Source organism: Pan troglodytes, chromosome 3, assembly GCF_028858775.2.
Source record: "Pan troglodytes isolate AG18354 chromosome 3, NHGRI_mPanTro3-v2.0_pri, whole genome shotgun sequence".
Lineage (NCBI taxonomy): Eukaryota > Metazoa > Chordata > Mammalia > Primates > Hominidae > Pan > Pan troglodytes.
In genome coordinates this window covers 114,972,929-114,999,241 of record NC_072401.2, presented here as the reverse complement: position 1 = coordinate 114,999,241, position 26,313 = coordinate 114,972,929, and the positions used below count along the sequence as shown (strand labels likewise).

Sequence of the window (26,313 nt, the reverse complement as noted above, 5' to 3'; positions counted from 1 at the left end):
AATATCTACCTCATAGCATTATACAAGGATTAAATGAGATAATGCATTAAAGCACACATAACTCTGAATAAATGTTATCTACAATAAAATTTATTAGTATTACATTATCCTTATGCCATGAGTCTCATACTTGTTCTATACATTCAGAAAATAGAACTACAAAATAGCATAACTCAGAAAGGTTTTAGATGCTTGTTTAATAATCAAGTTGAAGTAAACTTACAAAACGGTGTTTATTTAAATAGGCACTGACAATTTCACATCAGGCTAGTCAATAGCACCTATAATATTTTTTTTTTAAGTCTTTGGGCCTAAAAGTGTTTTTCTTAATCTTCACATTTATGCTATTATTTTATTTAAAGTACATGTTTTTGTAAACACTCCTCCATCAAACAGCTAAATTGTGGGCATCTATTACATATTGCCTGCTTTTCTCACGGAATGAGCCCTCTGTGAGCTTCCTCTTCCCAGAGAAGCACCACATCAACTGTCAACTGCAGACATAATTCATAAGGACAAACAGCCTATGTTGAGAATGCTAAATGTCTCAGTTGAGCCACTATTTCATAATTCTGTAACAGCCTAATTCCAGATGTGTATTAGGAAAATGTTCATATTCAATGGAAACTATCACTATTACAAAGCAAATTTTCTTCTTAACCTCCTGGAACCTTATATAGCTGAGGGCTAAAACTACTCAGGTACAGCTTTTTTTCTGCTTGCCTCCGAGAACACAAACAGAAACACTCATCATCATCATTACTATCATCATTTTCATTAGATGTATGGAAAAATTATTTTTATGTCGTGAAGGTGAGGTACCAATATACTGTGGTTTTCTTCATGGTCTTTTTTTTTTCCTTAAGAATGTTGTTTAAAATTTTTTATCCTTGTATTGATTTCACATGACTTAAAAAATCTGCTTATGAACTGTATCTTCCTGAAGCAGGCTATAAAATTCTAAGATGATTAAACCATTGCTTAAAAACCATTTCAGCTGCAACAGTGTCTACTGTATAAAGATGTCCAAACTGCTGGACAGGAGCAGGGATAGATCTCCTAGGTACAGAGACCAAGAGACCACCTTGGATAAGGGAAAAAATAAGTCTCAGGGTACACCTGGCAAAGTGTCACCTGTCTTACTCTTCTTTCTCAGGTTTCCCAGGCTTAAGGAAACATAGCAAGAAAAAAGCAAACAGGAGAGGTCAGAGGAATGACTGCCTTCCTCCAGGATAATGAGCTAGGAAAGAAACCAAAGGCCTTAAGCAAGGCAATAAAATACGTGAAAAGTGGAAGGAGAGATATTTGATGACAGAGAAGACCATTGTATCAAAACAATCTCAGACATTTAGACTGCAGATACGATTTCAGGGAAATTTACAAACTGTGAATACAGAATTTTTTTAATTTTAAAAGTTAAATTAGATGTTGATTAATTTATAAATAATTATGTATGTGAAAAATTTTAGCAAATTTTATTACAGCCATGTGTTTATTGTTATTATTACTTTGAATTTTCTGTGGAATTTCTCCCTTCTCTCCCTTTTTCCTCTCCCATAATATATATTCTTCTGTAGTCTTGTTGGTTTAGTTGTTTGACTGACAAGGCTTGAAGTGTTCGAAGACTAAGATTACTGAAAAGAAAAGGGTTTTGTCTCTATGGGGTACCCACATTTGTTGGGACTATGGTTATTTAGAACGTGAATTTATAACCAGGACACCATCACTCAACAAAATGTCCCAATTACCATCAAAACAAGTATGAGGAAATAAAAAACATGCTTAGTTTTTAAACTTCAACCTCACAGTGACTAAAATCATAGTCTCTATATAGATAAGAATGCAGTAAGACCCTATATAGACAAGAGTTCAGGGGGGGCAAAGAATGTTGCCCTAAATGAATGTTGCCCTGCCATGCCTCTTTAGAATTCTTTGATGCATGCATTGACTGACACATTGTCAGAGTTCCGGAGCATAGGAGGAGAAGCATTCACCCTCCAGAGACTGCTCTAGACTAGATCATAACACATCTTTCTGAAGTTTTCCTACAATCCAGTTTTCTCTGTTTTAACAACTACAGCTTAATATCATTGTGGATCAGCCACATTTAATTTATTGTTGTCTATATGACTTAAATTGTGTTAACATTATATTCTCCTCCAGGTGTCATTCTCTATATTCTACTTGTGGGGTATCCACCCTTCTGGGATGAAGACCAACACAGACTCTATCAGCAGATCAAGGCTGGAGCTTATGATGTATGTAATAACTATTTATATCACTTTAGATGAAGGTTTGTCTTTTGCTTGTTGACCAAGAGCCAGATCTTTTCATTTTTCTTTTAACCATAATTTTTACCACTTTCTCATATTATTTCCCTCTCTCTTAAGGAAAGGGAGAAAGAAATGCAGCATATGTATCCAGTTTACGTTTCCTTTTAACTCACTGTCTCCTAAGATTGAAAGAAAAGCCATGTGAAGTCTCTGAGGAAGAACTTTGTCAAAATATTTGGACCTTAGTGCATTTTAAAAACATAAAAATTAAAATATTTCTGCTATAGAAATGATTATTGCCTGTTTAGTTGAATTATATTCTCAAATATCTATCACATAATTTTATATTATATACCAACAATATTTTGCGGTGATCACATATCAAATAGAACATTATCCCACTATACCAGTTTCTGGGTTTTGTTTTTTGTTTTTGTACTGTTTGGGATACTATGCAAGCTTTCATTTGAAGAATGAGTTTCACAATTGAAAAATTTGAAAATCATAATTCTAATATATTTAATTTATAATTAGAATATTTGAAAGTAGATATATATATATACATTCATAAATTAAGTTCAGAGTCTGAAGAGGAAGGCTTTATCTACTTTCTCTTTGTGGCTTAACTTTGTGTTTGTGATATAATTTGCTCTCCTTTGATACGTGTTCTTGTAAATATGATTTACCACTTTCTCAGGTTTCCCCTCATACAGCCCTATGGAAATCCATGTGCAGGGTCTGGGCATGCTTTCCATGTGTTATTAAGTAGAGTAACTACAGAGTAGCAATATTGGGTTCACCTTTTGTGCACAAGTTGAAAGCTCAATGTGAAAGTGAGAGGAGAAGATATAAAATGTCTTTATTATATTCTATAATGTCTCATGAACTCTTCAATGCATTTCTGATAAAATTTTCTATTTAGATGGATGTGTGTGTCAGCAAGAATTAAAAATGTATATTCTTTGAATTTCAAAGCATTGCATTATTCCTAGACTAGTAATTGGAACAAATTATTATTTACATGGCAATAGCTAGCACATTCACCATCTTTACAGACTAGAACCAGCCCCTCTCTGGGCAGACGTAGCCCTGAAAATGCACTGCTTGGTATACCTAGAGGAATGCTTTCATGAAAATTAGAGAACTGAAGAAAATGTTCACCTTTCTTCATGCTGAACCTACCCCTCATTTGCTATCAGAAGACCTGTACAACATTAAGAAACAGCCTCGTGTGTTTCTTTAATAGCTCCTAATAGTTAGCAAGCTTTTACAACTGCCAAAGATAAGCTTCAGGAATTAAAAAATGGCAATTGTTTAGCTGGCAAAAATTACAGATATTAGAGTCAATATCATTTTTCTCATGCTTTATTATGCCAGTGAGTCACAAGTTCCCCATTTTAAAACTACTAAAAATTGACTAATTTAATTCCATAACACAGTGGCAATGGCTTTATTTTTCAAGATTGTCCATACAAATTCATGAATTGGGAAAATAACCTGATATTCTATCATTTTGCAACTAATGTGGTGTAAATTTCCCTTCATCATTGAAGGACAGTATTTCTACTAAATATGCTAATCATATAAAAGTAAGTTAAGTAATTATCACTACAAAAAATAATGTAAAGAAAGGAGAAGTAGCTTTCTTATATAGTCTTAATATAAAAAAGTATTAGTAATGGGAAGTTATAAGATTTGTTTACTTTCATATACTTTGGTGAAATTTGTAATTGGGCAGATTAAACTTCTTGAAGGGTTAAAATGAAATCTTGCTGAAGCTCCTGTAGTCTCAGATTCTTCTCACTACAGCACTCCAAGTAGCCCTGATTAATAGGTCAGTTTTGGCACAGGAATTGAAGCTGTTTTATTACCTCTGCTATTACTGCTTATGAGTTGTGAAAGTATATAATACCTCATTTTGAACCTTGGCATAATATCATGATGACATTGGTACATGTAGCAACCTGTTTGCTTTTATTAAGTTTTGCAAATAATTATGAGAAAGATTGTATAAAATTTCATTTTCAGATCAAAGCAGAGATACTTTGAGAAGAATAGAAGATTCTTAAGTTCTTTTTTTCTGAATTTTAAAATGTATTTACCATATGTGATATGCAGCTCAGTACATATGTTGGTCCCTTATCAGATACTCTTTAATATATATAGTTGTCTACATAGAGGGGGAGAATAGATCTAAATGGTTTTATTTATTTTAGATACAACTTAACTTATATAAAAAGTAAATTTATGAAGAAATTCACTACTTGAGGGAATGATTCATGTAGTTGACTCTTCCCTGTTTGATTGAGTGTGTCTATTTTTTAAACTTTTTATAAATTTATATTTTTGAAGTTTCCATCACCAGAATGGGACACGGTGACTCCTGAAGCCAAAGACCTCATCAATAAAATGCTTACTATCAACCCTGCCAAACGTATCACAGCCTCAGAGGCACTGAAGCACCCATGGATCTGTGTAAGTAAAACTTCTCCAAAACTTCAAGAGCTAAAATGAAAAATAAGCTCTCCTTTAATATATTGTTTATGGATTTAAAATAGCTTTGCAAAAAAAGATGAAACTCAGAATGAATGAATTTTTGACTCGAGGTGTTTAAGAAAATTAATTTTATGATGGTGAAAAAATGCAATTTTCAGTAGCAAAGTCTGAATTGCATAGATTCTTAAATAAATATTGCTTGCAGTAACAAAAGGAATGAGTATTCTCCATATCAATTATTAACAATACTCATGAACAAGGTTAAGAAAATAACACCAAAATTAAATGTGTCCCAGAAGAAAAGATTTAACAAAGTTCAATTATTTATCATTAGGCAACTTTAGAAACAAGTATGAAGTTTGGCAGCTGACAGTAGAGTTTCAGTGGCATAAAATAATGGTCATAGTAGTCTGAATATATTTTAGAAATATTAAGAATAGTGTGAAATTTGAGGGGGATCTGGAGACTTCAGTAAATTTCCAAATGTGTCAAATGCTAAGGTTATAAATGTGGCACTAAGTAAATGAAAGGCAGCTCAATCAAAATGTGATTGAAGACATTAAAATAAAGATAATTTGAGAAATTATTAATATTCATTTCTATACTTTCTGGTTTTGTTTTGTTTTGTTTTGAGACAGAGTCTTGCTCTTGTCACCCAGGCTGGAGTGCAGTGGCACGAACTTGGCTCACTGCAACCTCCACCTCCCAGGTTCAAGCAATTCTCCTGTCTCAGCCTCCCGAGTAGCTGGGATTACAGGTGCCCACCACCACGCCCGGCTAATTTTTGTATTTTTAGTAGAGATGCGGTTTCGCCATGTTGGCCAGGCTGGTCTCAAACTCCTGACCTCGTGATCCACCCGCCTTGGCCTTCCAAAGTGCTGGAATTACAGGCGTGACCCACCGCGCCCGGCCCATTTCTATACTTTCTATACATCAGTGTTGCATCTTGGTCACAAGTAGTCTTGGCAAAACTAAAATTTTATTTTTAGGTAACTTTGGCGATTGAATACTTAGAAGTTGATCCTGCAGGTGCAGCACCATTAATAAATATTTGATGAAGTCAGGGACATTATTATACTTAGTGTGTTTTAAATATTCTTAATTAAGTTACTTTTTCTCCTCTTGTTCTAGCAACGTTCTACTGTTGCTTCCATGATGCACAGACAGGAGACTGTAGACTGCTTGAAGAAATTTAATGCTAGAAGAAAACTAAAGGTAAGAAATTTTACATTTTTATGGGGAGGTAGATTTGACAGACTAAGAAGTGAAATACTGTGTGAGGAAAATAACTTCTAGCAAAGGCTTTCAATTATGTAGACCTCAATACTCTCATTATTCTTTTTGGGGCTCTTGGGAAATGGAATATACACCAGAATCAAAACTATGGTGAAAAGCTAGAATCATCCTGGCAACACATGCTGTGGATCCTTCCTTCAGTGGAAAACAGCTGTGCAATTTGATAATCAGAATCTGGCCCGCACACTAGGGCCGTCCCAGCATCATGAGAGACAAAGGCCTTTGACTCTCAGGAAACCAAAAAACAAAAACAAACAATAAAAAATCCCCTAACTGAAAGTAGGGCCAGGAAAAGATTTGTTATCAAAGACTCTATATTTGTTAGGTCCAGGATTTGCATAGGCAACACTGACTTTTGTGTTCTAATTTTTTTCACAGGGTGCCATCTTGACAACTATGCTGGCTACAAGGAATTTCTCAGGTACATGCATTGAGAACTCTGCTTCTTATCCCTTGGTCTTCTTTTTAAGTAGTCTCTGTTTTATTGTCTCTGGAATTTTAAAAATCTAATAATTAGAAAAACTTCATTGTTCAGGGGTGGCAAATGTGTGGCACAGATTCCTTCTACACCTATGGCTGCCATTAGCAGTCTACCTGGGTGCTGTCTGCTGCTGAGCCTCCGTGACTGCACCCCTCACAAGACTGCTTCTGGCAGCAGTGGCCACCAGTCAGTGCTGGTGCAGGACTAGCCTCATCTGTCAAATGCTGGGGTGCACACGAGTTGTGGAAATAAATACTCCCTCATTTACGATCTCAGCGTTTCAAACCTAGAATTTATTATTGATATTTCATAAAGTAATAACTTTGAATAAGTTATTTTTGGTCTCATTTTCATAGGGAATCCTAGTATGCAAGATTTTTAAAAGAAGACCATTATTGGCCAGGCGTGGTGGCTCACGCCTGTAATCCCAGCACTTTGGGAGGCCGAGGCAGGTGGATCACAAGGTCAAGAGATCAAGATCATCCTGGCCAACATGGTGAAACCCCGTCTCTACTAAAAATACAAAAATTAGCTGAGTGTGGTGGCGCGTGCTGTAGTCCCAGCTACTTGGGAGGCTGAGGCAGGAGAATCACTTGAACCAGGGAGGTGGAGGTTGTAGTGAGCAGAGATCACGCCACTGCACTCCAGCCTGGCGACAGAGCGAGACTCCGTCTCAAAAAACAAAAAAAAGGGAAGACCATTATTGAGGAACCCAGTTCTCTTAGACCTAAGTTCATTCAAAAGTATAGTATTTTCTTGGTGTACTATAAAAGTGATTACAACTGTCAAAGGTATCTAACTCAAGAATTTACAGAGCACCTTGCACTCAGTACTATCAGAGCATAATAAATGTCCCTCAAAATGATTCCATGGTAAAAATAAGTTTGTTAAATAATAGGCTTAAAGAAGCCAAGCCATTTCTTTATTGTAAGTGTCACTCTCTAAAAGTGGAGATAAAGTATATATTACTCCAAGAAATTACTTGAGTTTTGCAACCTCCTTCTTTGATAGATTGTCTCAAAGGACCAGGTTCCCAAAAGTCAAATCTTGTTCAATGCTAAGCAGTCTTATGTAGGGGGAAGGACTGGAGCAGCAATTAAGCCACACTTGGTAACCTTTGGCCCTTTAGACTTGGAACACTTGTCAGCCAAAAATACTACCAGTTTAGTTTGGATACAGTTTACATAACAGTGATCTGCAGCATCAAACTATCCAGCTATTTTTTCAATTCTTTATTTTGTTTTCTGCTACATACTTAGCCTGGGTGTTATAGTGTTATCAGGTAATAATCCATCATATCATTATTAAATGCTCTTCGACCAATATCTAGTTATTATTTACAACTGCATTAAGTGGTCACCTTTCTCCCCACCTTTGCATTTCATTACAAATAATGGGAAACCATAAGAGGACTTTCAAAGGCTGTTAAAAAATAGCAACAACAGTAGAACAATGAATAATGCTACGAATTGAGGGACTGTGTTGGCCAGTTGTATGTATTTTGTCCAATTCATTTAGTGTAATAATACCTTGTTGCTGCCTTTGTCAAGTTACCTGTTTCATAAACCGTTGATTAATATAGTTGACATTTATATGGGTGAGTTCAATGCCATATCATTAAATATTAATTCATATATATGATATTCAAATAAATTTCACTGTGGCCCAGTAATTAGTGAATCATTAAAAGGTAGAGTGATTTATATAGCATAAATTGTTAATGGCAAACTAACCCAAACTTTTAAAAATCTTCACATTTAAAACTGTACATTTTGTTAAAGAAGTGTTAAATACACTCTTGGGCATAAATTGGGCCTTTATTAATGTATGTACCCATATATAGAAGCTTTTTGTTTACCTCACAGTTTCCTTTTCATCATCATGTAAACTAAAAACTCATGACTAATATGTGAATTTTATATTGTTTCTGATTGTCTTAGCATGAAAAAGCAATTTTTTTAATCCATCACTTCAAAAGCAACTGAAGAATATTAGACCCAGTTACAACATCTTGCACTTGATACTGCATTTTAGTTTTGAGTATTTTATTCATCCTATTTCATTGCCAAACATGCTCTTTAAAGTAATTTGTCCATAAGTATATGGTTATAAAGTTGTTTTTATTTTTTCTTTTCTCCCTTTATGTGGAATGTATTTCTTGTGAGGTAAGGTGAATAGTAACCAAAAGGGACATTTCTGCATCTCCCAGGCCAAATCCCTGCTTACCCTGAATCATCATCTTCTCTTTGCTTGCTATTGCAATTTCAATTATTCTGAGTTTGCTTTCTAACCTATTAACTGCCACAGGATTGATTTAATACTGCTTTTTAGCTCCGGGCAAACAATATAATAGCTAAGGCAACTATTTCTTACAATCTCAATTAATATTAATAGCTTTGTTGCTAAAGATTAATGAAGTTAACATTTTTGTATCTTTTAAGTAAATTTAAAAATATACCAATGTGATATTGAAATAATGCCCCAAATCAATGAATGTCAGGAAATTACATGTTCATGCAGTTCTAGTCTAGCTAGGTATTTCCACTTTCAAAGCCAAATTCTATTCTGATATACTTAAATAAGTATATGTAATTAATATTAAATGAAAGCATAAGTGTGTATCATGTCCTGCATATTTGTGAATGTTCTACACTTGGTGTACTAATTGTCATTGACAGTTATATTATCTGTTCACTGTGTATCTACACATTCCTTAGTAGATTTTTCTGAAAGGGTGACTTCACCTTTTCATATACTCAAGAAGTTTAGTAACAGAAGGAATGTTAAAAGCTCCCTTCCAAAAAAAATGAAGTTTCGTATAAGACCCATATGCTTTAAGATTTCTCTAATTTCGTTGAAGATTTTATTCTGGTTTTATGTTGTCTCAAATTTATGATTTTTACTTTTTCATTGTAAAGGCTTTTGTTTATGAAGCCTTTGTATTCTGATTTTAATGTATAAAAGAATACATAGTGCCATTTTTTAGAGATCATGTGCTAAACATTTTAAAAATTTGCTCTAAGCCAATAATATGCCATTTTATTTAAATAGTAATATTTTTTGTAAAACCAAATTGTCTGACTTCAAGAATGTAATGAAGATGTTATTTAGCCAGAGCAAATTTTACAAATGAATTTTCAACCTCTGGAAAGCAGGGCTTAAATGGCAGAACTGACATGGTCACCATATGTGGTGTGAATGAACATGTAATACAATCTGTCAGTCAGCTGATGTCCAAAGACTGAATTCAACTTTCTGGATTACAAAAGGATAGTCCAGTTAAAGTTCCAGTATCCTTTTCACAACCAACAGTGAAATAAAGTCCAATAAACACAACTGGCAAAGTATTCAATTGTATGCAACGAACTACTCTTTAGTTCTAAATTTGCTGTGGCAAACCAAGAAAAGTGATACTGTATTTCAATGTCCTGTAAGCTCGCGTTCATCAGTGTGACTTTGATAACTTGCCATATGTTGGCCAGAACTCAGCAAAGGTGGTAGAAGGAGACAATAACCTGACTGCTTTGTTGTCTGGCTGTGGGTTTCTATGGATAACTCACTAAACTGATTTTACTCTCATTTTACAGCAGCCAAGAGTTTGTTGAAGAAACCAGATGGAGTAAAGGTAAGTTAAACAGATGCCCCTAATCCATTTCTGACTTTCAGATGCTGGATAATCTTTAAATGTTATATATAATTCCTAAGTCTTTGCAAGTTCTATTTTTTTATTGTTTCTGATAAAGGTTGCAGGTTGAAATATGAAATGATTTAATATACAAAGATGACTAACATTTATATCAAGAAAAGCTGTATTTCTCCTGTTGGATTATATATGAAATAGTCATGAAAAAATAATGTTGTTATGCAATATAGAGTTCCTATAGAAATTAAATGTCTTAATCTCTCTGATTTACTACAGTTCCAAACTACCATGGTGACCTAAAAGTCTGTAAAAACCAAATGCTTTTCCAAATAATTATGCTGCATATGTGAAGGCCACTGAAGTATATAGCCTGAAAAATACTCACATTTGGGTATGGAAAATAGACTGTCAAATGTCTAAATTAATCTGCTTGGGCAGTTTTTATAAAGGTCTTAATTATTCCTTGTTTCTGTCATAAGGTATTGAGATATATTCAAGATGAATGATCTGAACAAATATTAGAAAAATCTTGCAAGAAAAATAACAGCAGGCTATTTTTACTTTCTGGCTTTCTAAACAAAATAATACAGTTTCTTTCCTACTGATTGTATTTTGTTTCAAGGGGATTTAGTCTTGTTGGAATGTAATCTTATGGTGCATAATGATGTTTGTTATCTTTTCAGAGTACCACCTAAATGTTTTATTTCTTTAATCCTTTTCTTTGTCTTCCAAGGACAGATGCATACATTCTTCATCAACACTTCAACGTTCTTTAGAATTAATTAATTTTCTAACATTTGAATTTGACCCAAAGTCAGGTGGTCAGTTCATATTGAAAACATAGAAAATCATTTGTCACTTTAAATGTTCGTGCTCAGTCATTTCTTTACCACCTGTCTGTGTGCAACTTGGAAATTTCTGGAGCACTGATGACTATGCATTTGTGATTTCCTTTAGGATGCCATTTCCATTTACCAATTGCTTTCCTCAGCCTGCAATTTTGTCTTCATTCTGATTGATTAGTTTATTCCATTTAGATTTTAAGAATGATAGTTGATGACTGCCTTTTTCCCAATGTTACAATAGTAGAAATGTGGTATCTTACATTTTCCAAACATTTTCTTCTGGGCTTTCCTGTACCGTTCAGTGATGGAGAGCTCACAGTTCCTATTGAGATATTTATTTTCATTACTATCCTTACATAGAACGCATTTCCAGAACTTTTTCCTTCCATTCAACTTATAGCTCCTCTTTAAAAACAAAATTATTCTATACTCCATGCTTTGATACTCTAAATTCAACCGGTCATATTTTTTTTTTCTTTTCCTTTCTCTTTGACTGGTCAATTCAGAAAAGGAAGTCCAGTTCGAGTGTTCAGATGATGGTGAGGATCTATCTGCCAGATTTCTCCTCCTGTGAAAATTCACACTTAGGAATAAAAGTCTTATTTACCTAAGATAGTGTAAGTAGAGAGGGTGTAGGACCATTACAGGTCAGTGTTAGTCAACTATCAAAACACGGTACTTCTCTTACATATTACATTGTTTTTTCTCTGAAATTGAATTTGTTAAACATGTAGATAGTTATATTAAGAGGTTTGCTCTTTTACAAAGTCAATTTTCTCTTTGAAAATAAAAAGACCATGACAGAATGAATGTCTGTATAGTGATAAGTAAAAACAAACAAACAAAAAGCTATATGTTTTTTTTTAATGTTCTTCATGGTTGCTAAAATAGGAGTGATTTATAGGACACCATAATACATTCACCATGGAGTTTATAAAGGTGTGAAAGTGATCTTACAATGTACCAATCCTAGTTAAGTACCTTTAAAGGAAATGTTGTTTATTAACCTTCAAACAATAAATTTAACACCTGAGAAATAGGAATATCTTGCCCATGCCTCATAAGAGTAATTCAGTGCATCATACAATTATCTGATTTGATTGATTCATGATTTTTTAAAAAAGAAAAACACCTTGCTTCTATTAACATAAAATAATTATATCACACAAAAGTGCCAGAGTTTTTGTATTTTTAAAAGACATATATGGGCCAGGAGCGGTGTCTCACACCTGTAATCCCAGCACTTTGAGAGGTTGAGACAGACGGATCGCCTGAGATCAGGAGTTCGAGACCAGCCTGGCCAACATGGTAAAAACCCCATCTCTACTAAAAAAAAAAAAAAAAAAAAAAAAAAAAAAAAAAACCAGAAATTAGCCAAGCGTGGTGGCCGTACCTGTAATCCCAGCTACTGGGGAGGCTGAGGCAGGAGAATCGCTTGAACCCAGAAGGCAGAGGTTTCAGTGAGCCAAGATCACGCCGTGGCACTCCAGCCTGGGCAACAAGAGCGAAACTCCATCTCAAAAAAAAAAAAAAAAAAGACATTTGTGGTTGAACCTATACTTATATTTGACTCTTTGAAAACAACGTCTTCTTGCCTTTTGCTTAGAAATTATCCTATTATTTTTCAATAAATTAATATTATAAATAACTGCAAAAGATTTTCCATAGGAAAAAAATCATTTAGTTAGTCTTTACATTAACAAAAAAGCTTTAACTGCATATTAAACATGACCAAAAGTGTGGTTGAGGCACATATTCATTTAACTCATGTTTCCCATACCTAACAATAAAGAATGGCTCACCCAGACAGAATGGCCTTCATCTGGAAGAGATGATGGTGTGTGTATGCTGTGTATCTGTGTGTGTGTGGGGGGGGGGGGACATGTGCACTTGTACAGATAAGTTTGTGTGCACAGGTGTGCAAGTGGGACATTTTCACTAAAATAAAGCAGTTCTTGGCAACCACATCCTAGAAAAAAGTCAAGTATCATATCCCAAAATAGAAATAAAAGTATCTCAGAATATTTCTTTCATTTGCATTCACTGATAAAAACTAAATATAGCATATTAAATACATGTGGTGCTTTAACCATAAGTGCCCCTGTTCATTTGACAGGAAGCCGGCTATGTTTTGCCCAGCATGTTTCCCGAATAGGAAATTATTCGTGTGTGCATCCCTCCCCTTTTCTCACGTACCCTGTACTAACATAAATACTGAATTTTGATCCCTCTTTAATAGACTTTTTACCTCTTATCTCTTTGGCTCTTGCACAAATATCTATCATGTTAAATTCTGTGCACTTTGATTTAAAGGAAAAAAAAAGGTTTTAACTATCTGCAGAATATAGATTGATGACAACATTTATAGAATTTTCCAGTAAAGGAAAGTTTAGAAGTTTTCTCATCCTTTTCTGTGGGTCAAGCAGCACAGTGTCACAACTTATTGTAAAAATAACAATACCAGTAATCAGACAAAAGGGAATGAAAAGAAAGGAAAAATATTACATATTTAAATTAATTTATGTTACTTTCTATCTTCCTCTCAATACTAGTTTTGACAGGATATATAGTTATCAGATATAAACTTCCAGAAAACCCGAACAATTAAACTGGTGTCGCCACTTGAAATGCTCATTTGATACTCATTTATTTTATATAGTATATGTTTCTCTTTACATCATTATGTATATTTATATTAAAATCATGGAGGTATATTCCTTTAGAAAATAATAAATAAAATACCTAGATAATATAGTATAAGAAAATGAATGTTACCTTACATTTTTGTTTGAGAACCATAATGTAAGTTGTCACGCATGAGCTTAAAAGAATGTTGATTATTATTTTTCAGTCCTTGATTCTTAGTGACCCGACTCAGTTGTAGTTTCTGATTGCCACTTGTCTACAAAGAGTCTTCTCTGTGGACCGTTAGAACACTTATTGACCCTGTGAGTTGCTTTTACCACGCAGCTTCCACAGTGGTAATGATATATTCTTTAAAGTCAAATCCAGTTATGTTAAAGCAAGGGAATGATATTACCAAATATATTCTGCAGTGATAGCAGTAGCACATTGACAGAAAATGTAGTATTTTCCTCTTACACAACTGTAAAAATTAAAGTCCTTTTACATTCAACATAAAAAGTTTGATTTCTCCACTAATAATCGAAGATGTAATTTTTAAAGGAGATCTACACTTGTCATTTTTAAAAGCTATTGTGACACCAGCGTTTTCTCAGAAGATCTAAATTTTCATTGGATAATTTAATTGCTCCTAAGCAAAGTAATGCTGGATCCCCAGAGAAAGATGGTGTATGTGTGACTTCAGGCTCAAGAATAAAATGAGGGAAGAAAGAAATATAACTGTGAACAATTGGAAGCTTGGAAACAGAATCCAACTTGAAGAGTATGAGAATGGTTATATTCATTTCATACTCACTCTGAAACCTGATTGGAGCTCCATTGAAGCAGCTCTTTGTTTGCTAAGGTGGCATAGCAACAGCAGACACGTCTGTTTTCTCATTGCACCATCACGGACATGGTCCAGCCTGTGTGTGACCATCGGAGACTAGCGATCATCATTCCTGTCAGTCATCACCATGTCTTTCACGTTCATCTTCAGTGGCTCTTTATCTTCATGTCTACATCTCTATGTAGACATGCTGCGTCTAGAGACATTGGCTACCAAGGGGTTTAAGGCATCTCTGTTTCTATTTTCTGCATACCCACAGATAAACAACAAAGCCAACGTGGTAACCAGCCCCAAAGAAAATATTCCTACCCCAGCGCTGGTATACCTGGACTCTTTGTAACCCTTCTTAAGTTCTTTACATTTTTTTTTTTTGTGGTTTCTCTCATTTGCTTTCACTATATAGATGATACATATATATAAATATTTTATTTCGTTGGGTGTTGGGTTTTTTTTTTTTTTGCTTTCTATGATATGACAAAGTTCATTTCTTTTGGTTTTTTTTTTGGTTAAGTTAGTTGTCAAGCAGTGTGTTCTAACATGAGATTATCTCATTTCGTTGTTGAACATTGTACTGATAGCTGTGGTCTCTGTAGTTGGAATTACTGCATGCTGCACTCAAAATACAGCGCTTTGGTTGCTCTTAGCTCTTCTGATGATGATAGTTCTAGATTATGCAAACAATGGTTTCTTCTTTTCATGATGCAAATGCTTACATCAAGGAGAGCTAATGGGATTGTTGCTAGACAACATAAAAGTAGACCTTATTCAGAGTTCTCGTTTCCCTCTTATTAAAACACAACAGGGCTTTGTAAGACTTCACTTTCTGAGATAAAGAGGCACTGGATAATTTAGAGCTTTCTGTTTATTATGTTTTAAATTAAATTTTCACTGTTTCACTTTAATCCAAAGAATGAAATTGCAAAGAATAGAGGTTTGAATTATCAGTGGAAACCAGTTATGTCTATCTCAGTCAAATCCACACAATTAACGACTAAATTAGTCTAACACTTTGAGATTGTATTATGTTAAAATTCAGAATTTGAATACTGTCATTCAGTGCTGAGTTCCATAACATTTTCCCTAAACTGTTTCATATTTTATGATTTTCAGAAATGTTTTTCAATTATTTGCTGTTCTCGTACTGTTATTTTAAATAAATTTAAAAATGTTTAGGAATCATTTCACTTGAGTTAACCATAAGGCTCCATTTAAAAACATTTCAAAGGAGGACACATCAAAATAGCAGGTTATCTACTAGTAAAAAACAATGTTGATCACAGCTGTAGCCAAGGGAAAGGGAGAATGAAAGCAGGAGATATGTCTCTCAATATTGCAGCAGTGTAAACTGTAGTGGTGGGGGAGTGTCCATGGTTGAGAACTCCCAGTGGGTTGCAGTACCTCCCCATTGCCAAGATATCACACAATGAAAGTGCCAAGCATGTCACTGATGTATGCATATTGAATCTTTTTTTACATCAGTTATTTGAATGTTATTCTCCACTTGGGAATATTTCTTTGCTTTCTGATAGAAAACAATAGAAAAACCAATACTTGCTTCATAAAAAAGCATGACTTTATAGCCAAATATCCTGTATATATAGTCCATAAAGTAGAAGTTTTTTTTAGATATGAATTAATACAGGATTTAATAGCAGTATGCCTCAAATTATAGTGATTACATGATTAGTTCTAGATTAGTAGATTAGTTCTAGTTCATGATTAGTCCCTTTAAGTAAACTTTTTAAATGTTCCTTAAAATTTTTTTATGGTCTTTTGAAATGGATTCTTTAGTATAGTCTTTTTTTAAGTGTTGTCCAATGGCTCTAGATTTTATAAGGGTATTTAGTTACGTATTAATTAATGACACCATAATCAAGTTTCAAACCAATATAACTGAAAAAATATCTTCTCTGAGAATTTGAAATCATCTCAGAGTTTTAGCTCCAGTGTCCTTGGCCAGTTCTCTATGGGACAGACGTTCACAGGCCACTCATTAAAGAAGAAAGGAAAGCATAGGATTAAGTGAAACAGTGAGTGCCTCTTCAAATCTCTAAATATCAAAGCCTTGTTTGAATGCTGATCAAGAATAAGGTCTTTTGCATGCTGCTTCTGGGTAGGGAGGTTCCTATCTCATGGGCTCGCCAGGGAGATCTTTCATCAGAGATATTGTCAGCTGCAACTCTGACAGCAGTTAACATCGCTTTAGCTCTTGTCACTATTTCATTTTGTCAGCTGGCTCACTCTGCTGTGTCCTTCACACTAGAAAGAATGTACTTACCAATGCGAACTGTTTCTTTCTCTATTTTGTTCTCACTCAGGAGCCCCAAACTACTGTAATCCACAACCCTGATGGAAACAAGGTATTCAGAAAGAATCAACATCATCTTGCTTTAACAAGACTATACATCTCATCAAATATTCAAAAAAATTAATTCATTATCTAAAAATAGGAAAGAAAATTCTAACCATTTTCTACCACACTTCCTTTTGGGCCTAATTTATCTAGAACTATGGACATACTTCTTGCAAATAAAAATGAATGACATCTTGAAAGAGAAACTAATGTTACCATGCGTCAATAAAAGTCAGGCTAAACATGAATGAAGTCTTTATGTCAAGATGACTATGTGTCTTAAGCAATTCCATCTGGTCATTTTTTCCCCCATGACTTTGTGCTTTGTACTGTAGATATATTGTGCATGATATTTTAGAATTTCTGGCAATATCATTCCATTGTCTTCAAAAATATCAACTTGACTTTATAGGGTTTTTTTTGTTTGTTTAGTGTTACTTTTGAGTTTTATTCTATTCTGTTGTCAGAGTGGTGTTTTTTTTTTTTTTTGGTTTTTTGTTTCTTAATTCCTTGTTGATGATGATGTTGTTGTTGTTGTTGTTGTTGTTTGGCATGAATTTGAGGTGAATCAAGGAGTTTCACTTTTTGTGAAATATGTTTGTTGTTGAGTAATATATATTCCAGTAACAGGGGTTTAACTACTTAGGTTGAAAGAAGACTAAATGTTTCCTATACATTGTAAATTATTTGTATAGCATGTTAACTACATAACAGCACTAGCATACATGTCTATAGGATGAAAGACCTTTTCTGAATGTATTCCATGTGTCCAATTTATTACTTTTCATATATTATTATATCTCTAAAGGAAGAAAAAATACTAAACTTTTCTCAAATATTAGATATAGTCATGCATCTTCTCCATACTCTTATCAATGATGTTTAAGACTTAGAAAGCACATTTTATCTTAAGACTTAGAAAACACATTTCCTCTCTGGTTTAACATTTAATTGATCAATATTAAAACCATTAAAGTAAAAAACATGAAGTGTTATGTTCTTTAATATGAGATTTATTTTATAGTCATGACACTGCAAATGGTCTAGGTCCCGAAAAGCCTTGAGGTAGTCAGGACCATCACATATGAGAACAATTTTTTTAATAGCATTAGCCAATGAAACGCCAAGCATAACAGCTGGAATGGACACTTCAGTAGTTCTAGCTATATCATTTGTAAGAGTTGCTGCATGATATTTCTTGCTGACATGAATTAGTTTAATTTTACAGTGCATGGGTTTACCTTCATTTTCAGCTTACATTTGAATATTAGGTCACATTAGGAAATGCATGAAGATTCCTTTCTTTGGTTTTGTGTGTATGGAGACTCTGGGTACACCTTTAATTAGTTTTTCCCTTGGTTTAAATATTGTATATGATATTTATATAAATTGATCACTTTTTTGAATACTGAATCTCTAAAATGATACTGGCTGGTGTTTACATTATTTTCCAGAATCTGTTTTCCATTACTGAGCTATTGATTGGAAGTTTGTTTCCAGTTATTTTTGGCTCTAGCATTTAATCATTCCAAGTAGAAAACTATGTCTTTCTTATGAATATTGCAAAATTTATTTGCTAGAAAATATTTTACTCATACATTATTAATGAACACATTTATCACACCATTTTAAGAAATGTATCTTAATTCTGGCAGTTACAGTGTACTTTTAAGTGTGCTTAATCTTCCACTTAATTTGTAATTTTACAAAGAAAGAGCTTTGTCTTTTTATTATGGAGTAGGTTTCTTATCAATAACAGCCAGTTGCTATTTTTGAAAAGAATGAAAAAAAGTCTAATTGTCCTTGAAAGTAAATTATTCATTATAATTCCATTGTGCTGAGGACAAACATGAAAATTCTTCTCAAAAGTACTTTCAGCATATCTCAGCTTAACCCCCTTAGCTTCTTCATTAAATGATGCGGTGAAATGCTTTCTCTCCCTATAAAGGTGTAAGGCATACAGGCCTTAACATAGTGCCTGACACAAAGAAGGTACTCTTTATTGATTAATTAATTGGGAATAAAAATTTTTTCTATTTTAAGTATCAAATTCATTCAGCTAACATATTCAATTGCTTGTAGACACACAGAAAAAGCAAACCTTATAGGGCACTGTAACACAAAACACATCCTTACACAGTTTCTAAAATAAACTGCATACTTCCGCTGCTTCTACAAATCACCTGGATTTATACAGCTTCGGAGATTAGGCAACCAGAGTACTCCCTGTTTGAAATGTTTGCAGCATCAGACATTTTATTTCTGTTAAAAACCACTTAATGTGTTTGTCCATTTGCATGTCAGCATATGCACATAGCCTGCTGAAGAATTTTGCATGATATGTATGTCACTAGCCAATTTTTAAGGAGGCAATCAAGCTATTCATTGCGTGCAACCTAAAAATGTGTTTTCTTCTCATCAGGAGTCAACTGAGAGTTCAAATACAACAATTGAGGATGAAGATGTGAAAGGTATGATTTAACCAGAAATGGAAAATCCTAACTCAGAGCTTCACATATATATATGAAAAAAAAAGTGCTTCAAATAACTAATAAGTTTAGGAAGTAGGCCTATCCTAAAGCACAAAAATATTTTATGAGTAAAAAATATTTTTATAAGTACATAATTATTTCAACAATATGTTACTTTTGTCATTTTTCCTACATATTCTTTTATATATTTTGAACTGTAGACATGTAGCATATTCTAGCACTTTGCAGTAATGACAACTAATAATGAGTTACTAGTTATAGGAACATAACAAATTGTAAATTTGTCAGTCAAAAAGTAATATGAAATGTATACACATTGGGTACATTCATAAAACCTATCTGGAAAACAATTTATATTCAAGGATACAGTATAAAAATAACTTTTTAACTTTTAGTCATCTCAAATAAGTATCAGTAGAATTTTCTATTTGGCCGCCTTTTTATCCTAGCTTTTTGTGTACATTCCAAAGGTATTCTTGACCTCCATTCACTTTGGTTGCCAAGGTTCTTTTAGCTACATGTATGAGTCATTGGTAGTGTTTCTACAGACATCTTCTCAGTGCCCCTGCACACACATACTGAACACACATTTGCAGTTAGGTCACCTCCTTTGGCCACATCACTGTTTTAGAAGTATCACTTTTGTATCAATTGCATTTGCAGTTTTATGTTGTTTTTGTAATTCATTATATATAACTACAGTCTCTATAGACCAGTTGTCTAGAAGATATTCTGACAAACAGCGGTAACAGTAGGATATTTGAAACAGAAATATTAAAGGAAAAGAAATATAAATTGGGAGCAATGATCCATAAATTAATTAAACCTCATCTGAAAAGATTACTGACCTAATAGTATCACCATAAGCTTTAATTCTAAAGGTAGTGTTAATACAATAAAGTCTTGTAAAGTTGTATTCGTATTTTAGAATAAAGGATTTGGAAATTATCAGGTCAAGGAGACGTGGGGTCAATTTAGGAAATAAAAATGGCTGTAGGTCACAACTTGCCAGTCAGCTCTGCTGACTTTTTCCTTTTTGTTTGAATAGAACAGCTGATGCTGTTAAAGTGTACTCTCTATTTATATAACTAAGCACACTGACCTAACTCTGCTAGAGGTAGTCAGTCATTTTTTATAGTGGAAAGGTAGATAGCTGTGTCAAGAATTTTATTTAGTAGGTCTATTCATCTCACTCTTTGCACTTAAGCTAAAATTTGAACTGAAGTAGTTTTATGAATCATTGATACCAGTCATATTAGATAAAAATACTCTTTTTTTTTAGCCAAATAAATAGATATGCCATTTAGCTTTCCCACTGATTCAGGAAGCATTATCTTTGTGTTTTGGATTCATTAGCTCTTTAAGCTAAGCTAAATGTTTCATATGAATTTTCACATTCTTCCCTTGAGCAAGACAAGAAAACTTGTTCATTGTCCACTGGAGAAACTGAATCTTTAAATAACCAAATAAAATTAGGAGAATACCAGCACCTTACTATATGCAGTTCATCTGCCAAGGAACGTAATCATGAGAAGGGTTTTAATAAGTGGTCTTTCTCACCTGAATTTGGCACTCAGCTGTACTAAGTATTGGTTCAGGATCATTGCTATTAATCTATGTAAACATTAATGTATAAACAGAGTTCCTGTCAGTGTTACCTTGTAGTTTGTAATTTATTTTTGATAAAATGAAATAATAATATCAGTTCTTAGAAAACAGTTCTCCAATTCAAATCATAACAATGATATGGGTTTCATCTTGCCTCTGGGATTTCATAAATTGAGATAGTATTTGTATTTAGTTACATTGAGTCTGTATACAAGTATTAGAGAAATTCAGCATCATATTGAGATCAAAAGAAATGTCCAGTTGATCGTTTAACCCAAAGTGCTTTGCTTTATTACCTTAATAAATACATTATTTAAGTTTCTGCTTAATTTTGCTGGTGTGGCTCTGGCCAAAAATGTCATAACCATAGCCCATTAGGACTCATTTGTGTTCTCTGTAAGACCCAGACAGCCTTCTGGAGACTAACCCTTTTAATATTGAATGATATCAGAAACCTTTAAGACTAGAAGACACTTTGAAAGATTGCCTAGGCGCCATCATTTTTACTGGGACAAGTGGTACATAAAATGGTCTTAAGTGATTTTAAATTATTTATTATGCTGATGATCTGTTTGTGTGGGAATCTCTCCATTTATCAGTGCGTGGTCCTCAAGAAAGACCCTATATGTGAATAATTATGCTCTCTTATTTTTACTTTAGAATTGCTGTGGCTCTCAGTAGCTTGGTAGGGAATGTGTTTATTGTCCAGCTCTGTTGAAACCAAAATTTACCTATATCTAACATCCTATAACTAACATCCAAGAACTCACATTACTATCAGTTAAATAATCTGACCAAAACTGTATCCTATCTACAAAACCATGTCATATCTACAAAATTGTGTGTCTTCCACACACATACTTTTCAACCTTCTCTTTTCTGTAGACAACATTGTGATCAGCGAGACACCACACTTTTTGACATATTCTTAAAGGCATACTCCCATACATACTTCTGCATGCGAGCACTTGCTCTACCCATTGCTGCTGGCTGTCTCGGCTATAGTGCATCTAACACCAGCACCTAGACTTACATTGTTTTATGGTGGTATATGATTCCTTGAATACCATGTCACATGCCTCCCATACCAAGGCAGTGCACATTCTGCCCCATCCCCAAGGACTAACCTGGCAGGGACAGCTTCTGTGTCCTCTCCAATGTAAAGAAACATGGAGTTGCTGGAGGAGGGGATTAAACACTGTGGTAACCTGGTCAAAGGAAGAAATGAGGTAAACTAACAACAAAGTTTTTCTTTCTGGCCTCTTTGAATGGGAAAAGGCAGACAGGCCAGCTGTTCTCAAAGAAAGATAAAAGAAAGCAAAAGTAGTCAGAGATTAATGGTTCCTCAGTCTGGAGCACCTTAGAAAGCCAGGATTTAAAGGCCCATTTTCCTTCAGCTCTTCTAATTAGTTTCCATTGAGAAATCACGTCCCCAGTCTGTGTAATACTTTTGAATTGTGTCTAGGCTGTTTCTTCATTCAGCAAATATTTATTGAATCCCTTCTCTTTACCTGACTTCCATGTGCTTCTCTTTTTGAACTAGCCATGTTCAAGAGATTTGAATGCACCAGAGTCTAAATGCTGTTTCCTACCCTTTATATGAATCTTGTTATGCTATAATGTAGGCCCATTTATCTTACTTAATACAATAACTATCAAGAAAAATTAGTAAAACCCAACATATATGCATGTTTTACCTAAAAAAAAAAAAAACTCAGTGAAACCCAGGAAAAAAGTGAGACCCAAAATAAATACATTTTTTAAATCTAAAAGTTATTTTATTTCCTTTTTCTTAAAAACCTTCAACATTTAGCTCTAACCACATTTTTCTTCCCAAGCTCATAATCATCCCAAGGGACTGGCATTGTTTTACAACTCTTCTTTTTAAAAAGCTTCCAGAGTTCATTGTTTTCTTTCTCCAAGGCAATGTGTTGACACCCTAGTGTTGACCTCTTGAGCAGCTTTCTAATTTTGTTCAGTGTTTAAAACCAAATATTATCTCTGATGCTATGTCAGGAAACTCAGCAGCAAACTCAGTGTCATGGAGAGTTACTAATAGTTTAAAAGCAAATGGGAGTCTGGGAGTGGTGCCTCATACCTGTAATCCCAGCACTTTCGGAGGCTGAGGCAGGCAGATCCCTTGAGGTCAGGAGTCCAAGACTAGCCTGACCGACATGGTGAAACCCTGTCTCCACTAAAAATACAAAAATTAGCTGGGCACTGTGGTACGCGCCTGTAATCCCAGCAACTCGGGAGGCTGAGGCATGAGAATCACTTGAACCCGGTGGGTGGAGATTGCAGTGAGCCGAGATTGTGCCTCTGCACTCCAGCCTGGGTGACAGAGTGAGACTTTGCTTTAAAAAAAAAAAAAAAAAAAAAAAAAGCAAATGGGAGTCCCAATAAAGCATAATTACCATCATGGAAGCACTGTGGTGGTAACAACTGCCCATCCTATATAAGAAAAAAAGTTTTCTTCTTACAACTAACTGGTGTTTTCAAAATATACAATTCTTTAGGCCAAAAATTGTTGAAATAGTCATTTCCATTTTTAATCAATTTCCAGTAAAACAGCTACTTCCATTGATTTAAGGTGTTATCCAACAGCTGTCATCATTAGCTCTTAATTAGCAGTTAACAGTACAAACTGCACTCCTCGCCAGGGGTGTGGGTGTGCCTAGAGTCAGTGATGTGTAGCAGGAGTTCTTTCCACACTGTATACATGTGAAGACCGTCCTTTGGTTTGTGGCTGTAGCCACAGTTTGCAGGACCTGTCGCTGTATGCCGCAATGCCTCTCCGCCTCATAACCCATCCAGCACCATTGTTCAGAGTCACCCACTTCCTCCTGATGGGTACATGTCCATATGGTCCATCTGCTTCTGTTTCCCAGCATTCTTGTGCAGCACCTGTTGAAGTTGGGCTCCTGTATGCCCTTGTGTCATTTCTGTCACCATCCTGTTTCCAGTATCTCACTTCAGCTCACCATTCACCACGAGCTTGGATCTCTTGCTGCATTTCATCCTTCTTACACATCTAGGAAAGTGGAGCCCTTTACAACAAGCAGATTCTATGGCTATGAGACTGTGTGTGGAGACTTCATCCTTCTTGAATTCCTTTTTACTTTTCCTGATTACTAGGTAGTAGTAATGAGGATGTTTGCAAAAGTCTCAATTAAGGACAAAGTTGTTGGCACCCTTATTACTTGAATGGTGATTCATGTTTGATGACCTGGATATTGTGGTCTCAGCTAATTTATAGAATCACTTGATTAATGAGCTCTCTGTGTGGGTCTTCTATAAATATGTACATTAGTGAATAGTATGATGACTGATTACCCAGATTCAATTATTCTTAAGTTCTGTTTGATCAATGAAAACCTTATTTTCTGTGTGGGATTTCCTAAGGCAGATGATCTCATGGTACTGATCTTCTTGGTATCTACATGTAATTTGTATTTCAGGACTTGTCTTGCATACATTTCTCACTTCCAGAAAAATCTGCAAATTAAGAAACTCTTGGGTATTTTATTGAGGGACTTTTGATAATTATGTCATTCCATTAGGTTAAAAATGTCTTAGAGGAAACTGTAGTGTAGTGTATAATAACTTCTTTCAGGTTTCTAATCCAAAATTTGATTTTACAACAAGTTTACTTAGAAAAATTACCAGGGGGAGGAGCCAAGATGCCCGAATAGGAACAACTCCGGTCTACAGCTCCCAGCGTGAGCCACGCAGAAGACGGGTGATTTCTGCATTTCCATCTGAGGTACCGGGTTCATCTCACTAGGGAGTGCCAGACAGTGGGCGCAGGTCAGTGGGTGCGCGCACCGTGCGCGAGCCGAAGCAGGGCGAGGCATTGCCTCACTTGGGAAGCGCAAGGGGTCAGGGAGTTCCCTTTCTGAGTCAAAGAAAGGGGTTACAGACGGCACCTGGAAAATCGGGTCACTCCCACCCAAATACGGCGCTTTTCCGACGGGCTTAAAAAATGGCGCACCACGAGATTATATCCCGCACCTGGCTCGGAGGGTCCTACGCCCACGGAGTCTCGCTGAGTGCTAGCACAGCAGTCTGAGATCAAACTGCAAGGCGGCAGCGAGGCTGGGGGAGGGGCGCCCGCCATTGCCCAGGCTTGCTTAGGTAAACAAAGCAGCCTGGAAGCTCGAACTGGGTGGAGCCCACCACAGCTCAAGGAGGCCTGCCTGCCTCTGTAGGATCCACCTCTGGGGGCAGGGCACAGACAAACAAAAAGACAGCAGTAACCTCTGCAGACTTAAATGTCCCTGTCTGACAGCTTTGAAGAGAGCAGTGGTTCTCCCAGCACGCAGCTGGAGATCTGAGAACGGGCAGACTGCCTCCTCAAGTGGGTCCCTGACCCCGACCCCCGAGCAGCCTAAATGGGAGGCACCCCCCAGCAGGGGCACACTGACACCTCACACAGCAGGGTACTCCAACAGACCTGCAGCTGAGGGTCCTCTCTGTTAGAAGGAAAACTAACAAACAGAAAGAACATCCACACCAAAAGTCCATCTGTATATCACCATCATCAAAGACCAAAAGTAGATAAAACCACAAAGTTGGGGGAAAAACAGAACAGAAAAACTGGAAACTCTAAAAAGCAGAGCGCCTCTCCTCCTCCAAAGGAACGCAGTTCCTCAACAGCAACGGAACAAAGCTGGATGGAGAATGACTTTGACGAGCTGAGAGAAGGCTTCAGATGATCAAATTACTCTGAGCTACGGGAGGACATTCAAACCAAAGGCAAAGAAGTTGAAAACTTGGAAAAAAATTTAGAAGAATGTATAACTAGAATAACCAATACAGAGAAGTGCTTAAAGGAGCTGATGGAGCTGAAAACCAAGGCTCGAGAACTACGTGAAGAATGCAAAAGCCTCAGGAGCCGATGCGATCAACTGGAAGAAAGGGTGTCAGCGATGGAAGATGAAATGAATGAAATGAAGCGACAAGGGAAGTTTAGAGAAAAAAGAATAAAAAGAAATGAGTAAAGCCTCCAAGAAATATGGGACTATGTGAAAAGACCAAATCTACGTCTGATTTGTGTACCTGAAAGTGATGGGGAGAATGGAACCAAGTTGGAAAACACTCTGCAGGATATTATCCAGGAGAACTTCCCCAATCTAGCAAGGCAGGCCAACGTTCAGATTCAGGAAATGCAGAGAACACCACAAAGATACTCCTCGAGAAGAGCAACTCCAAGACACATAATTGTCAGATTCACCAAAGTTGAAATGAAGGAAAAAATGTTAAGGGCAGCCACAGAGAAAGATCGGGTTACCCTCAAAGGGAAGCCCATCAGACTAACAGCGGATCTCTTGGCAGAAACCCTACAAGCCAGAAGA

General features: G+C 35.5%; 1 protein-coding gene across 47 annotated transcripts in view; it reads left to right on the top strand.

Annotated features, from left to right (window-relative positions):
* CAMK2D (calcium/calmodulin dependent protein kinase II delta) overlaps positions 1 to 26,313 on the top strand; it is a 309,552-nt gene that overhangs the window by 242,124 nt on the left and 41,115 nt on the right. For 7 of the 47 annotated variants that reach the window (XM_024356256.3, XM_024356249.3, XM_063809800.1 and 4 more), the window contains exons 9-14: positions 2,164 to 2,258; positions 4,626 to 4,748; positions 5,901 to 5,984; positions 6,444 to 6,486; positions 10,134 to 10,171; positions 19,282 to 19,330. In XM_024356256.3, the coding sequence (XP_024212024.1) occupies positions 2,164 to 2,258; positions 4,626 to 4,748; positions 5,901 to 5,984; positions 6,444 to 6,486; positions 10,134 to 10,171; positions 19,282 to 19,330 (432 nt within the window). Of the gene's footprint in view, positions 1 to 2,163; positions 2,259 to 4,625; positions 4,749 to 5,900; positions 5,985 to 6,443; positions 6,487 to 10,133; positions 10,172 to 11,540; positions 11,574 to 14,765; positions 14,826 to 16,824; positions 16,867 to 19,281; positions 19,331 to 26,313 lie in introns of all 47 variants that reach the window. The other 40 variants (XM_024356239.3, XM_024356235.3, XM_063809788.1 and 37 more) reach the window with 9 other exon arrangements.